This window comes from Pongo abelii, chromosome 11, assembly GCF_028885655.2.
Source record: "Pongo abelii isolate AG06213 chromosome 11, NHGRI_mPonAbe1-v2.0_pri, whole genome shotgun sequence".
In the NCBI taxonomy this organism is placed as follows: domain Eukaryota; kingdom Metazoa; phylum Chordata; class Mammalia; order Primates; family Hominidae; genus Pongo; species Pongo abelii.
In genome coordinates, this window is record NC_071996.2 from 141686821 (window position 1) to 141702327 (window position 15507).

At 61.9% G+C, this 15507-nt stretch overlaps 1 protein-coding gene across 1 annotated transcript; it reads left to right on the forward strand.

Moving 5' to 3' along the window:
* Positions 1 to 551: 551 nt before the first annotated feature.
* Positions 552 to 14742, forward strand: KLHL30 (kelch like family member 30). The gene is made up of 8 exons (XM_024243552.2): positions 552 to 642; positions 2664 to 3507; positions 4777 to 4909; positions 6846 to 6932; positions 7617 to 7772; positions 9759 to 9947; positions 10941 to 11086; positions 12613 to 14742. Exons 2-8 carry the CDS (start codon positions 2734 to 2736, stop codon positions 12862 to 12864), a joined length of 1737 nt encoding a protein of 578 aa, XP_024099320.2. The 5' UTR covers positions 552 to 642; positions 2664 to 2733; the 3' UTR covers positions 12865 to 14742.
* The last annotated feature ends 765 nt before the right edge of the window (positions 14743 to 15507 follow it).

Sequence of the window (15507 nt, forward strand, 5' to 3'; positions counted from 1 at the left end):
GCGGGGCAACTGAGGGTGGTGCCTCCCCTCTCTGGGCAAAGTTTCCCCACTGCCACCACGGACCCCAAGCTTGGAAAGCCTCTGCTGACCAACCTGTGCTTATTCATGATAATCACATTTTCCCATGTGACAACAGAACAAGAGGACACATAGGTGCCACTGACATCAACAGCGAGGGCAGCACCTGTCGGTGTCCTGGCCCTGGGCTGAGGCTCTCTGCGACCCCGGGCCCCCACCACAGGCTCCACTGTCCCCACCTTGTAGACGAGGAAGCAGGTGGGGAAGCTGCATCCCTGCCCCCACCAGCCAGCCCAACCGCTGCAGCTTTCACCTGTCCTTGCCCTGGAGCCCTTCCTGATGTCTGTCCTAGGCCACAAGTCCCTGGAGGACCTCAGTGGGCTTTCTGAGCTAACAGTCACCGAGGAGCGGGAGCCAGCATCGCACTCCTTCCCCCACCAGCCCAGCCCTCACTGCCTGACCCTCCCCTCGCCCTGCAGACAGCGGCTAAAAATACCCTCCCCACGTGGCCACCAGACCAGCCCTGCCCCGCCCTGCAGGCCTCCGTGTCCCCTGGCTGCTGGCTAGGCAGTCCTGCTCTCTTGGGTCTGTGTTCTCAGCTTCGAGGTCCAGGCTGAGTGACAGGTAGGATCCAGGGGGCTCTGGGGCAGGGGAAGCAGAGAGGGCAGGGGGAACCCAGCCGGGAGCAGCGGGGAGGGTGGGTGAGGCCCCGGATCACAGCAGGGTGCTTCGGAGACGCCCCCTGGCCCCTGCCAGCGGCCAAGCCAGGCTCCTCAGGGTGGGGGCTCAGGAGACAGGTTTCCCTCTGTGTCCCAGCCGGAGAGGTGGGAGGGAGAGGCTGGGCCACCCCTCGGATGGCAGCCAGGGCCACTCGGCCACAGTCGCCAGCCTGGCTGGGTTCAGGCCTTTTGTTGTCCTGCCCACTCAGCTTCCTCACTCCGGGCCTGGGCAGGCACTGGGGTGAGGCTCTGAGACCCTCAGGAAGCCCCGACCCATGCAGGGACTGCAGGGTGACAGGTGTCAGCAGGCACCCCTGGGTTCCCCAGGGGAAGTGGGGGCGCTCACGCCTGCCGGCCCATCGCCCGGCAGCAGCTGGCCCAAGGGAGCACAACAATGACGGGAATGTGAGGCCTGCAGGCGGTGGCCCAGGGACAGCCCCGTCGCCTACTCAGGCCCCAGCTCATCTCCCGGCTGCCCAGGGAGGGCAGAGCCGCCTTCACCGGGGCCAGCGCCTCCTGGGGAGGGGCCAGGCAGGACCCCCCATGCATGCAGTGTTGGGTGGGTACTTCGTGTACCGGCCGGGATGCTGGGGCGTGGGGCCCCGGCCGCCTGAGCTGCCCTGTGCGCGAGCCCGGGTTGGTCCGCGAGGCCCTGTGGGCTCCCAGGTGCTTCCCCGCTCTGGGGTCAAGAGGTGGCACCGGGGTCGGGAAGTCGGGGAGCCCTAGCTCCCACCGCCTGCACCTGTACCTGCACCGTGGCTGCCGGGGCCAGATTCTTGGCCTCCTGGTTCTCCAGCTGAGCTTTGTTATTTCCATGCCGCTGGCGTTCCCACGCATTTTGCACCTGTGGACGCGCAGCCGCTTCTCCCGCCCGGGATGGCCCGCGAGGCGCCCCCTAGCGGACGAACGGCCTCTCCGCTGCGCAGCCTTTCGCCCTGGGGTGACCCGGGTCGAAGGCTTGTGCACAGACTTGATCTCTCCTACGGACGGTTGTCTTAGGGTGCGATACCAGAAGGACATAAACCACATGCACATAATTACATGAGCCTGAAAGCGGCCTTGCTGACTTCAACCATGCGGGCGTGGTGATGCGAAACCCTCCAGGACGCTGCCTTTGGCTGGCCGTTTCTGTTTAACAGCCTCCACCCGGCCACGTGGAATGCAGGGTTCAGAGCCTGGGCCCCCAAGCCTAGCTCTGAGTTCAAATTCCAGCTCCACCACTTCCTAGATGTGTGATCTTGGGCAAGTGACTGAAATCTTCTGTGCCTCAGTCTCCCTAGCTGTAAAAGAGGCAATGATTGCACCCACCCTCCAGGACTGTTGTGGGGCTGAGTGGTGAATGCACAGCTTCTCTGTATGCTTAGCACGTGGCCTGGCACCTGGGAGCACTGCGGGAGCAGGAGCTGCTGCAGCCCCCAAATGGCCTCCCCAGCAATGTGGGATCTGCGACAGAGGATGCCTCCCGGGAGTTTGGGTGCCTCCGGGGCCCCTAGGAGGTGGGCTCAGTGTAGCCCAGGGTTGTGGATGAGACCCAGGGCCCCTAGGAGGTGGGCTCAGTGTAGCCCAGGGTTGTGGATGAGACCCAGGGCCCCTAGGAGGTGGGCTCAGTGTAGCCCAGGGTTGCGGATGAGACCCAGGGCATGGGTTCTTTTGCCAACCCTGTTCTGCCCTGAATGCCTGGCCATGGGTAGGTCTCCCACCCTCTCTGAACCTCAATTTCCTCACTGCAAATGGGAATGACACCTGCCCTACCTTGCAGGGTTCTGGGGGTGGCTTGAGGCAGATGGTGGGTAAAGTGACTGGCATATGGTCGATGCTCATCCTGTGTTTATCAAGGGATAGAAAGGGCTGATGGACAGACTGGATGGGTTGCTCAGGAGGTTGAGACCATCCCCACTTGGCTGACCCTGCTCTCTTCTCTCCTAGGAGCTCGGGCGGCTCCAGGCACTTCTTCCCTTGAGTGGGTGGACTACTGAGGTCCCCTGGGCACGGCATCATGGTGCGGAACATGGATGACCTGGATTTCCACCTGCCCTCTCATGCCCAGGACATGCTGGACGGCCTGCAGCGGCTGCGCTCTCAGCCCAAGCTGGCCGATGTCACACTGCTGGTGGGCGGCCGGGAGCTGCCATGCCACCGTGGCCTCCTGGCGCTCAGCAGCCCCTACTTCCATGCCATGTTTGCGGGTGACTTCGCTGAGAGCTTCTCTGCGCGTGTGGAGCTGCGGGACGTGGAGCCAGCTGTGGTGGGACAACTGGTGGACTTCGTGTACACAGGCCGGCTGACCATCACGCAGGGCAACGTGGAGGCGCTGACACGCACGGCTGCGCGCCTGCACTTCCCCTCGGTGCAGAAGGTCTGCGGCCGCTACCTGCAGCAGCAACTGGATGCTGCCAACTGCCTGGGCATCTGTGAGTTTGGGGAGCAGCAAGGGCTGCTGGGCGTGGCTGCCAAAGCCTGGGCCTTCCTGCGAGAGAACTTTGAGGCTGTGGCACGTGAGGACGAGTTCCTGCAGCTTCCTCGAGACCGGCTGGTCACTTGTCTGGCCAGCGACCTGCTGCAGGTGCAGCCGGAGCAAAGCCGACTCGAGGCCCTGCTGCGCTGGGTGCGCCATGACCCGCAGGCCCGGGCCGCCCACCTGCCCGAGCTGCTCAGCCTAGTGCACCTGGACGCCGTGCCCAGGCCCTGCGTGCAGCAACTGCTGGCCTCAGAGCCCCTGATCCAGGAGTCAGAGGCATGCCGGGCAGCCCTGTCCCAGGGCCATGATGGGGTGAGTGAGCGGCTGAGAGGCCCCCATCCCTGGGAAGCAGGGAGGAAAGCCCCAGAGACCCCACCTGAGTAGGGACAGAGTAAGGAGTGGACATTCCAAGGTGCACTCTGACCTTGCAACGCTCCTTGTTTTGGGCCAGTTCCCTATGAGGACATCACTATTCACCCTTCAAGTGCAGATCGTGCCTCTGTGTGTCACACCCTGGGTGCAAGGGGCAGGGGAATGTGGAAGTGGTAAGATCTGACTCTGTCCTGAAGGAGCCTGCAGCTCAGTGGGACAAGCCTGGAAACAGACCTCAGGCAGTGCGGAAGGGCCAAATACATGCCTAGGATGCATTCTGGGAGGGGCTGGCAGTCAAGGAGGGCTCTCTGGAGGTGGCAGCATCTGAGCTGGGCCTTAGAGGAGGGATAGGAGCTCACAAGGAGGAAAAGAGGGGAAAACCATCCAGGAAGGTGGTGTAGCTTGTGCACAGGCAAGGAGGTACAGACAGGCCTGGCAGTCCGCCCGAGCTTTTATGGGGTGCTACTTCCTGTTTGTGCTGGCCGTGTGCCTGGCAGGCATGGCAGGTCATGGTGGAGTGACAGGTCTGGGAGTGGCTGCTCGATCAGCTGCCGGGCACCCTGCTCAGGGGCCTTGCTCCGGGGCACTCCTTTAGGGCCAAGTCCAGGGACAAAGGGTGGCTCAGGCTGATGGTCCTCAGGCCAAGGGTGGAGTGAGTAGTGGGCTAAACCCTAACCCCTGTCCCCACTGGATTCCAGCCAGTCACAGAGCGCCCGGCCTCCTGCTGGAGCTGGCTTCAGAGCCTTGCCCGTAGGTGGTTACCTTGTATTCTAATTCCTGGCAGTGGGAGATCTGGGGGTTCTATATGTGGGGCCAGGGCGGATGGCTGTCGGAGAGCCTGGGGTCCTGGGAGCCCTAGGCAGTGACTGCTTACCGGCCGTTCCTAAGACAGCCAGCATTTCCCACTGAGCTGGGACACCCTCGTGCTGCCTGCTGGAGGCCACCCAGGGAGCACGGGCAGGGAGAAGCTTATACGTGGCACAGCGGACCTGCTGTGGGGTCGGTTCTGAAGGTGGTTCAGGAACGCCAGGAATGCCGCTGAAAGGCACATGGTGCAAGGAGGGAGCAGCTCGTGCACTCGGGCACGCGCCATCTCCAGCAACATGCATGCACACATGCGCACACATGCTGAGGCCTGCCCAGGACACGCGGGGGCTCAGGGCATGGGGACACATTGCTGTTGCCCTGACCCTGGGCTCCCCCCCACAGGCACCACTCGCCCTCCAGCAGAAGCTGGAGGAGGTCCTGGTGGTGGTAGGCGGGCAGGCGCTGGAGGAGGATGAGGCAGGTGAGGAGCCCACCCCCCGCCTTGGGAACTTCGCCTTCTACAACAGCAAGGCCAGTAAGTACCCCTCCTGCATCTGGGCCCACCTGCTGTCCCTCTGTCCCGGCGGGAGCCGCTGTGTCCACCTTGCAGGTGGAGCGAGTGAGGCTCACAGAGGACCCGGAGCTGTGTGAGGCCACTGTGAGGGGTGTGCTTGGGTGGGCCTCACCTGGGGGCTGCAGAGGAGCCTGGGGCACCCCAGTGCAGGGGGAAGGCTGGGGGGCACTGCTGTTCCCTCTCCCTGCAGCCGGAGCCCAGGACTCTGGTCCCTTTTAGGCCCTGGAGCCGGTGTACAGGGCTCCATGGTCCAGTCTGCATCCTGTGGGGTGGGCGGCCTGGCCACTGCCTCCTCCCCATGCTCCCTGCTCAGTGCACCTGCCGGGGGAATCGAGACCCCACGGGGAGAGTGGGGTGGGGGGTGAAGGGGTGCAGGCAGCTGGAGGAGTGAGAGCTCAGCTTCTGGATCAGCCCAAACGGGGTTCTAATCCCAGCCCTCAAACAGGTGACCTCACTCTGAGCCTCAGCTTCGTCATCTGTGAAATGGGCTCCTGCTGCTTCCTCACACAGTTGTAGGGAGCCCTGAAGTGGGCACTGAGGCCAGGTCTGCCATTTGGAGGGAAAGGAGTCATGAGGGGCCCTGCAGTGGCTCTGGAGGCCCCCTGCACTGGCCCCAGGAGGTGCTCTGGAAAGGGCTGATGCAGGCTGGCTGGTGTCGTGGGGCCACCAGGCAGGTTGCCAACCATCTCCCTGGCATCAGCGGCTGGCAGGCTCCAGGAAGCCCGAGGCCAGCTGTTCGGGTCAGGGGCTGACGAGAGGGGATTTGGGGCTGATGTCAGGAGGGAGCAGCTGTCTCTCAGACCTGGCTGGGAGGCGGGGACGCTGGCAGGAAGAGCCTGTTGACGGCTGGGCAACCCCCACCCTGGGGTGACAGAGCCATGAGTCACGGGGACACGGTCCCTGCCCACAGTGCCAGGCTCTGCTCCCAGGGAGACCTGGAATTCCGCATCTCCCAAAAATGGTCATAAACAGTAAACAGAGTCTTCCTAGGGGACATCCCGAAGGCCTGTGTCTCTTCCACAAACATCCAAAATATGTCCATTTATAGGACTTTACCATTTCCACATTTATTGTCTTGTCTTGATTTTCCAAAGCATTTTCTCATCTCTTGCCTCAGTTTACCTCTTGTAGCTCTGAGAGGCAGGCCTGACTTGGGCACACTGCTCTGCCCCACAACTCTAGGAACAATAATCCTAACAGCTGTCATCAGCTGAGCAGTTCTGTGAAGTCCCCATAGCTCCTGGGAGGCTGGGGTCATCCGCATTCTACAACAAGGAAACTGAGGCTGGGGTTTGCCTGGGGACACACAGCTGGGGCACAACAGCTGAGATTTGGACCTGCTCTGCCTGCTGCAGGTCCTGATCCCCTGTATGTGCCTGGCTGCCGGGAGGGAGGGAGGGAGGAAGGAAGGAAGGAAGGAAGGAAAGGCAGGCAGGCAGGCAGGCAGGCAGACAGGCAGGCAGGAAGGCAGGCAGGCAGGCATGCTGTTGGTGTTATCACCCACTAGTGACACCCACAGATCAGGCCACTTAACCCACACCGCATCTAACTGACAGACCAGACCCACGGGCTGAATGGTCCATTTGGGGTCAGTGGGGTCAACTGCAGGGTCAAGGTGAGACCCCGGCCTCCAAAGCCTTGCTGCTTCTCCAGGGGGCTATCCTGTGTCCACTCTGAGCGCCAGGCTCTGCGGAGTGGGTGGGGGAGACACAATGAGCCAGAGCACCCATGACCCCCTGGGCCCCCGTACCAGTGTCACCCTGCCCCTCCCTTTCCCCACCAGTGAGGGGGGCATTTCTGCACCCGGTGCATGGAAAGGCACCTGGGAAGGGGGAGTGGGGACCGCCCCAGCAGGGAACCTGGCAGTCTGACCCTTGTGCCTCTCTCTTCCTGCCAGAGAGGTGGATGGCACTTCCAGACTTCCCCGACTACCACAAGTGGGGTTTCTCCCTGGCGGCCCTGAACAACAACATCTATGTCACAGGTGGGCAGCTCGGGGACCCTTCCAGAGATGCCCTGCCCAGCCAAGCACCGGGCTCAGTGCAACTCCCCGCACTCCGTGGGGTCCCTGACGGTTAGTCAAGGCTTGCCGAGGCCTTTCCATGCATGTGAAAACAAGGACATTTAGAATCCGTGGTCACTCGTGGGAGCTGGAAGCCGCTTCTGTACACAAGCTAGTGTGTACCCACCCCTGCATCACACAGCTCCTTCAGGGCAGGCTCCAGACCTCCCGCTGAGTGCCGCGCTGGCGTGGCTGCTGCAGACCTTCAGCACGGGGCGCCACAAGGTTGCAGGCAGCTTCGTTCAGCGGGAAGCCCCAGGCCTGGGTGGTTGACCAGGTGTCTGTCTTGGTCCCCAGCGGGAGTTGTGTGATGTAGGGGTCACTTTGCTCTTTCCTATCTCAGAAATTGGGGTTCTTTGTAAGATTTGGGAGGGGACAAACTTCTGCTGATAGGGGCTTGAAACCACTGATTTTGTCGTCCTTGTTTATGGGGGATGGAGGGACCTGGGCAGTCACACAGCTCGGTGAGCCTGGTCCCACCTCTGGCTCACCACGTTGGAGATCATGGCCTGGCACGGGAGGAGGCCCCTGGACATTGGTATCCACACCCCATTGGCCTGGCGCCCCAGCTGGTGGCACCCATGTAGACAGAACTTCTCCCAGCAGGTGGCTCTCGGGGCACAAAGACAGACACCTGGTCAACCACCCAGGCCTGGTGCTTCCGCCTGAAGGAGGCCTCCTGGAAGCCTGTGGCGCCCATGCTGAAGCCCCGCACCAACCACGCCAGCGCGGCCCTCAATGGGGAGATCTACGTCATCGGCGGTGAGGCCTTCCTCTCCCCTCTCCCTGGGGCCTGGTTCTAGCCTCTCATCCCTGCAGCAACAGGAACAGAGAGCCCCATGCTGGCCTCGGAGACCACAGAGATGCCGCTCCCACTGCCACCCTCAGGGCTTGCTGTCTGGTGGGGCGGGCAAGCCACAGGCCAGGGCTCCTGACCAGGTGGGCCATCGAGACCCACAGCCCGGGTGTCCTCCCTAGCCAGCTCCCATTGCCTCTGCTGTGCTGGGACAGCGACAGCAAGATGGTGACTCAGGCCCCAGGAGGGGTTCCTGCAGGAGCAGCCAGTGGGGACGGCCACACCCACCTGCCAGCACCTGCAGCTACAGCAAGGAGTCACCCAGGAGCCGTCACTGATTAAAGGAACATCGAAAAACAAAGTGTGGCCGGGTGTGGTGGCTCGCTCCTGTAATCTCAGCACTTGGCGGGGCCAAGGCAGGAGGACTGCTTGGAGGAGGACAGGGTCTCTCTATGTTACCCAGGAGTTTGAGACTAGCCTCGGCAACATAGAGAGACCCTGTCTTCCTTTTAAAAATTATTTATTTATTTATTTATTTATTTATTTTATTTATTTTTGAGACAGAGTCTTGCTCTGTCACCCAGGCTGGAGTGCAGTGGAGTGATCTCAGCTCTCTGCAACCTCCATGTTCCGGGTTCAAGCAATCTTCCCACCTCAGCCTCCTGAGTAGGTAGGACCACAGGTGCATGCCACCATGCCCAGGTAATTTTTGTATTTTCTGTAGTGATGGGATTTCACCATGTTGTCCAGGCTGGTCTCAAACTCCTGGGCTCAAGTGATCCACCCGCCTTAGCCTCCCAAAGTGCTGGGATTACAAGAGGGAGCCACTGCCCCCAGCCCATAAAAAATAAAAAATAAAAAAAAGTAGCCAGGCCAGGTGCAGTGGCTCACGCCTGTAATCTCAGTACTTTGGGAGTCCGAGGCAGGCGGATCATGAGGTCAGGAGTTCAAGACCAGCCTGGCCAACATGGTGAAACCCCCTCTCTACTAAAAATACAAAAATTAGCTGGATACGTAATCCCAGCTACTCGGGAGGCTGAGGCAGGAGAATTGTTTGAACCCAGGAGGCAGAGGTTGCAGTGAGCCAAGATCGAGCCATTACACTCCAGCCTGGGTGACAGGGTGAGACTCCATCTCAAAAAAAAAAAGGCAGGCATTGTGTCACGTGCCGGTTGAGGTAGGAGTATTGCTGAGCCTGAGAGGTTGAGGCTGCAATGAGCCGTAATCGCACCCCACTGCACTTCAGCCTGGGTGACCAAGCAAGACCCTGTCTCAAACAAAAAAAAGAAAGAAAAGAAAAACAAAACACATGTGGCCCAAAAGCTCTGTAGGTGATGAACTGGTCTTGAGGCCACTTCTAACGCCCCACCTGTCCCAGCTGTCCCCTTTCAGTGGCTACCGTGTCCCCAACCAGAGAGCAGAAAGCACCCAGGGCTCCCGAGCCCAGGGCTTGTGAGGTCCCCAGGTGCTCACAGAGGCCCAGGCCAGGGCCTGCTCTCCCCAGGAGGCGTCCCCATCACTGCCACACCCAGACTGTATCTGGGACTGGGAGGGAGCTGCCTACAGCTCCAGGGTCTCACAACCTGCCCTCCCAGGGCTGGCGTCCTCCATTCCAGTTCAGAGCACCCCAGGAAATGACTGCCAGCACATGAGGGGCCTGGGGGCGGGCAGCCTCCTGACAGCTCCCTGCCACCTCTTTCCCGAACATCGGCCCCAGCTCGAGCTCTGGAGTGGGGCATTTCTAGGCCCGAGTATCCACCCCCCACACCACTTCCTGGCCGGGTGGCCTTGGGAGCTGCTGGCACCTCTCAGAGCCTCAGCTTCCCTGTCTGTGAAATGCGGAGCGCACCCCACCTCCCACCACTTTGCTGCCTTACAAAGCCCCAGACCCTGAGTTTCCAGGCCTCCCCTCTCGTCCCCAGCCCTGACCTGCCCCCGCCCTCACCCCGCAGGCACCACCCTGGACGTGGTGGAGGTGGAGAGCTACGACCCCTACACGGACAGCTGGACGCCCGTCAGCCCGGCCCTCAAATACGTCAGCAACTTCTCGGCCGCCGGCTGCCGGGGCCGGCTCTACCTGGTGGGCTCCAGCGCCTGCAAGTACAACGCCCTGGCCCTGCAGTGCTACAACCCTGTCACAGGTGGGTGGGGCTCAGGGACCGAGGAAAGAGGACCACAGGCCCCTCTGACAGGCGACAGTCCGCTCGTAGTGATGGTGAGGATGGGGGCTCCTGAGGATAGACGGGGCCCGGGGTGGAGAGAGCCGGCAGCCGCAGGCCTCTCACAAAGAGGAGGGGATGTGGAGGAAGGCAGGGGCCCAAGGGGTCGGACACCCACTGCGACACCTCCACAGAGTCCCAGCGCAGAGGTGAGCTGCACGTCTGTCCTGCTCAGGCCTTAGGGCAACAGTGGGCTGGGGCTGGGGCTGGGGCTGGGGTTGGGGTGCCAGTGATCTGAGCCCAGCACCTGGCAGCTGCCTGGCTGTTCTTCTACCCAAAAGGGCCTCACGGGCTGGGAGTGCTGCCCCTGACCTCCGAGGCCTCGAGGCCCATGTTGGGCTCTGGACTCTGTGCCAGAGTTTCAGGCCCAGCACAGCCTCCCTGAGCTCTCAGCCGTCTAGCCCAGCCCTGGTCTCCAGTCCTGTTTCACCCTCTGGACAGTGTAGATGGTGGCGGGCCCTGATCTGAGGCGTGGATGTAAGGACCGTTCAAGAGACTGACTGGTGGGCCCAGAGTCCAGGCAAGGCCCACCTGGGTACCAGGCCCGGGGTTGGGGGCTGGGCAGGGAGGGGCCCCCAGCAGTCCCTAGTCAGGGTGGGGTGGGTGGGGCGGCAGCCAGGCCAAAGCACCCCCACCACAGGGAGAGTCCTGAGGGACCCCTGCACCCTCCACAGGCCCCTCACCTATGCTGCAGCCTTGTGAGGGGCCACTGTCCCCAGAGGGAAAGATCGAGGCTGGGTGAGAGGCAGGTGTGGGTCCCTCCCAGCTGCACCACAGGGACCTGCTCCCATTTTACAGACAGGTTCACTGAGGTTCAGAGAGGCACTGAGTCCAGGGTCCCTCAGAGTGGGGGACAGTGCCAGTGCCCGCCCTGGCAACCCTGGTGACGGTGGCCAGTGCCCGTGCCCCCCACAGATGCGTGGAGTGTGATCGCCTCGCCCTTCCTGCCCAAGTACCTGTCCTCGCCGCGCTGCGCCGCACTGCACGGGGAGCTCTACCTCATCGGGGACAACACCAAGAAGGTCTACGTGTATGACCCCGGGGCCAACCTGTGGCAGAAGGTGGGCCGCCCCCTCCCCCAACATGTGTGAGCCCCTGCCCGGGGCTCCTGACATCAGAGAGCCAGCCTGGGAAGTGAGGGATGGGGTGCCACAGAGGGCCCACTGCGAAGGGGACAGCGCAGGCTGGGGTGCCCACAGAGGGCCCACAGTGAAGGGGGTTGTGCAGGCCGAGATCCCCCCAGGTTACAAGGTGACAACAGTGCCCTGGCCCGAGTCCCCTTGAGGACAGGGGTGACGGTGATGGTGGGAGAACGTGGTTTGGGTTGCCAGCCACTGGTGCTCTGTCCCTGCACACCCAGCTTCCTACAAAGGAGTGGCCTGTCCTCCTTCTCAGGGAGAAAAACCAGGTTCAGCCGGAGGGTGCTATAGGGACCAGGAGGGAGGGGGTCCTCTGCCCCAGGGTGGCCAAGTTGGGGAGGGGGTTCCTGAGCTGAGGGTGAGGTGAGAGCCACCAGCCTGGGGGCTTTCCTGCTGTCCTCAGCACCATCCCACCATGGCTCGCTCTTTGACCATCAGTCCCTGAGGAAGGCGAGGGAGGTAGGCCTCTGGGCGGCCTCCCTGGTGAAGGGGACAGTGCCCAGGAAGTTGGGGATGGGTCTTGGCATCAAGCCAGATGCCCTGGGCCTGCCCACTGCCCCAAGACTCCTAGTCCCTGCAGGCTGAGAAGGTGGCACGCCTTCCTGCAGCCGCCCTGCAGGCTGCTGTCCGGGTGACAACAGAACTTCTCCAATCCTGCTGCCCACAGCTGTCCCCTGGCATCACTGCTCAGCTGACCCAGGGCCCCCATTACAGTGGTGAGACAGGTGCAGGGTGGGCCCTGCCAGGCCAGCGTGTCTGCCTGGGCCCTCCCAGCTGGGCCACACCCAGGCCTTCCTCCAGCCCAGGCCATTGTCCCAGGCTCAGGTCCCAGCACAGCAGGGCTCTGTCTTACCCTCTCCCGGCCTGGGTCCTCATCTCTTCCCTGTCTTCATCTGGAGGCCACAGACCGGCCTCCCACTTCCACCCGCCCGGGCTCTTCCTGAAGCCGCAGCTCTCTCCAGCCTCTGGAAAGCCGCCGGCCCTCACCCCACAACCCCTCCCGGGGCACTGCCAAGGCCATAGACTGAGCAGGGGGTGCAGGGGTGAGGCAAGGACACCCACAGTGGGCTGGTCTAGGCTTTTCCTGAGTGTCTGCCAGGGCTGAGCCACACCTGTCTCCTGTGAGACAGCGAAGCCTCAGTGAGGCCTCGAGTCAGCCCAGACCTCCCTGGGAGGCCTCAGGGCCCCCTCTGGCTGCAGGGCATGGAAGTGTCATCCCAAGGGCTGAGGTTCAGAGAGGGAAAGGGACCTCCCCACCAAAAGAAGGGTCTGAGGAGGCTGGAGGGGCTGGGGTGGGCTGCCCAGGGACTCTGCGCTCATGCCCGGGAGGGGATCTGGGCCAGGTGGCTGGCTGTCCTCTCTGCCACTCCCCCGACCCTGCTGAGGGCACCATCAGCCCTGCTCTCCGGCTCCCGCCCACCGGACACTAACCCGCTGAGCGTGCACAGGTGCAGTCCCAGCACAGCCTGCATGAGAACGGCGCGCTGGTGCCACTGGGTGATGCGCTGTACGTGACGGGCGGCCGCTGGCAGGGCATGGAAGGTGACTACCACGTGGAGATGGAGGCCTACGACACAGTTCGGGACACCTGGACCCGCCACGGCGCCCTGCCCCGGCTCTGGCTCTACCACGGGGCCTCCACTGTCTTCCTGGATGTCTCCAAGTGGACCCAGCCCTTCAGCCCCACCCAGGAGCACTAAACCAGGGCCGGGCTCCCCAGGGAGGGGTCCCCACAGCCACCCCTCATCACCCTGTGGAACGGCCCCTTTCATTTTCGCTTATTCATTCACTTGGAGCTACCATTCCTTCCAAGCTGGGCTCGGGCCACCAGGGGTGATCAGACGGCATGGCTTGGAGGACACAGCCTTGGTCTCTGCGGCCACCACACTAAACTCCGAGCTGAGCAGTGACAAGGGCCTGAGTGTCGGACGCTGGCATAACAGGGACAGGAAGCTCTGCTGCCCCTGGGGTTCCCGAGACCTCAGAGTGGGGAGCCGGGGGCCGGGCCGGCATTCCCAGAGCTTGCGAGCTCCACTCCTGCCCCTGGACCCCAGCAGGGGCTTTTGGAGCAGTTGCATGAATGTGGGGTGAACACGGAGTGTCCCAGAAAGCTGAGGCTGCTGGGGAAGGCAGGTGCCGGAGATGGGGTCAGCACCAGGTCCTCGTGGGCCTGCTTCTGCCTAGCTCACAGCAGTGTAACCTTGGCCGGCCACCTCCCCTCTCTGGGCTTCAAGCTCCGCGTCCACCACACATAGGGCTGGCTGTGTGGGCTTTGGGTCCCCACTCAGCCTTTGCATGTTGGTGCTGTGTTTCTGCTTCTGTGGACAAAGGAGGCCCCCACCCATCTCTTGCACCCAGAGGGCGGTGCCCACAGAAGCACCAGGAAGGAGGGAGGCAGGGCGTGGGGCGGAGCTGGAGGGTCCCAGGGAGGTGAGCAGGAAAGACTGCTCTCAGAAGGGATTGCCTCCATCTCTTTGTGTCAGAACAAAGGCTCTTCATTAGAATGGAATTTCCCACCAGGGGACGACTCTTGGGTGCATTGGTGGCAGCCTCCTGAGGGTGAGGGGTAGCATCTGATGGGCCCCTGCCAGCACGCGCAGCCCGACTCCGGCTGGCTCAGGCTCCGAGTGGCTTCTCCCTCATCCTGAATGAGGCACCCATCTTTGTAGCTAAGGAGACAATGAAGGACTCCCCCTGGGTGCCCAGTGGCATGTCCTTACTGTCACAGGCTCCGCCCCGGGACATGGGGCTAGAAGTCAGGAGTCAGACCCGGCCAGGCACAGGCCCTGGTGTTGCCCCGGAGGCCTTGGGCAGCTCCCGTCTCCCGCCGGATCCAGACTTCCTCTCCAGGACCAGCCCATGGGTTCCTCCTTAACACCCCCTGCCCCTGGGGACCAGAGGGGCCTCTGACATCCTTGGGTTCGGAGGACGGAAACCCCTAAGCCTCTTGAGCTTCCATAGGTAGGGATCTGCTTTGCTCCCAGACCTGCCTCTCATAGCTTTTTTTTTTTTTTTTGAGACAGAGTCTCGCTCTTGTCGCCCAGGCTGGAGTGCAATGGTGCGATCTTGGCTCACTGCAACCTCCACCTCCCAGGTTCAAGCGATTCTCCTGCCTTAGCCTCTCAAGTAGCTGGGATTACAGGCACTCGCCACCATGCCTGGCTAATTTTTGTATTTTTAGTAGAAACGGGGTTTCACCATGTTGACCAGGCTGGTCTTGAACTCCTGACCTCAGGTGATCCGCCTGCCTCAGCCTCCCAAAGTGCTGGGATTACAAGGTGTGGGAGAAGTGAGTTGACCCTGGAGGGCCAGACAGAGTGGGGCCTCTGGGTGCTTCCAAAGGAACAAGAGCCCGGAGCTGAGGAGACCTTCGGCAGCAGATGGATTGGATGAAGCAAGGGTGAGGGTTTCTGGGGCCCTGGGCTCTGTTTCCATGTGGAAATCTGAAATGTTTTCTAGACAGTGATGGAAGGAGGTCAGCCAAAGGGCTGTTTAAAAACAAAGCCTCCATGTAAACCATTTCTGCAAGAATATTTTAAAATAAATAAAAATGAAACTGAACACATGAAATGTCAAAATAGGCTTTGATCACAAAGTAGCCAAAAGGGCGGCATGCCAGAGCAACGCCTGCTCTTCACCCCTGCACACCCTGCGGGAATATGGGCGGTCCTCGGGTGGAAGGCGTAGGCCTCTCCAGGGCCTGGCTCCCAGCTTTGGGGTGCCAAAGTGCACCTCGCCCGATCAGCTGGGCTCCTGATTCAGGGCACCATCGCAGCCTTCAGGGCACCAGGAGGAAAGGGGCGTCTGTTGGGTATTGAGGTGAGTGGCTAAGGAGAGTTTCACGACGGCCTCTCCCCATGCTGTGGGCAGGGTGAAGGGAGCCCAGTGGCTGGAGAGGCGTCCCAGGACAGCAGCAGCGGGGAGTGCCACCCCGTCTGTCTTGGGAGAAGGGAAAGGGCAGACGCAGACTCCAGGGAGCTGCTGAGAGAGGGCTTTGGCGGGGGAACGCAGCCACCACCCCTGTTGCCCAGCTGGGAGGAGGTGGCAGAGTCCATCTGCCCTCTCTCTCTCTAGCCTGCCCCGTCTCCCACTAGCGCCTCCTACAGGCCAAACCCAACCAGACCCCAGAGGAAAGAGAGGCCATTGACAGGCTGTTGTGGCCACTTGGGGACAGGGAACAGGTGGAGAAGGTGGCCAGGACACCAGGACGGTGGCCAGAAGGTCCGGCACACGTCACCCACTTGAGAGCTTTGCACGAAGGGACATTAATGCACTCACTCACCAAGCAACAGCCGTAGGGCAGCCAAGGCATCCTCTTCCATCATCAAAATCCAGGACAGCGA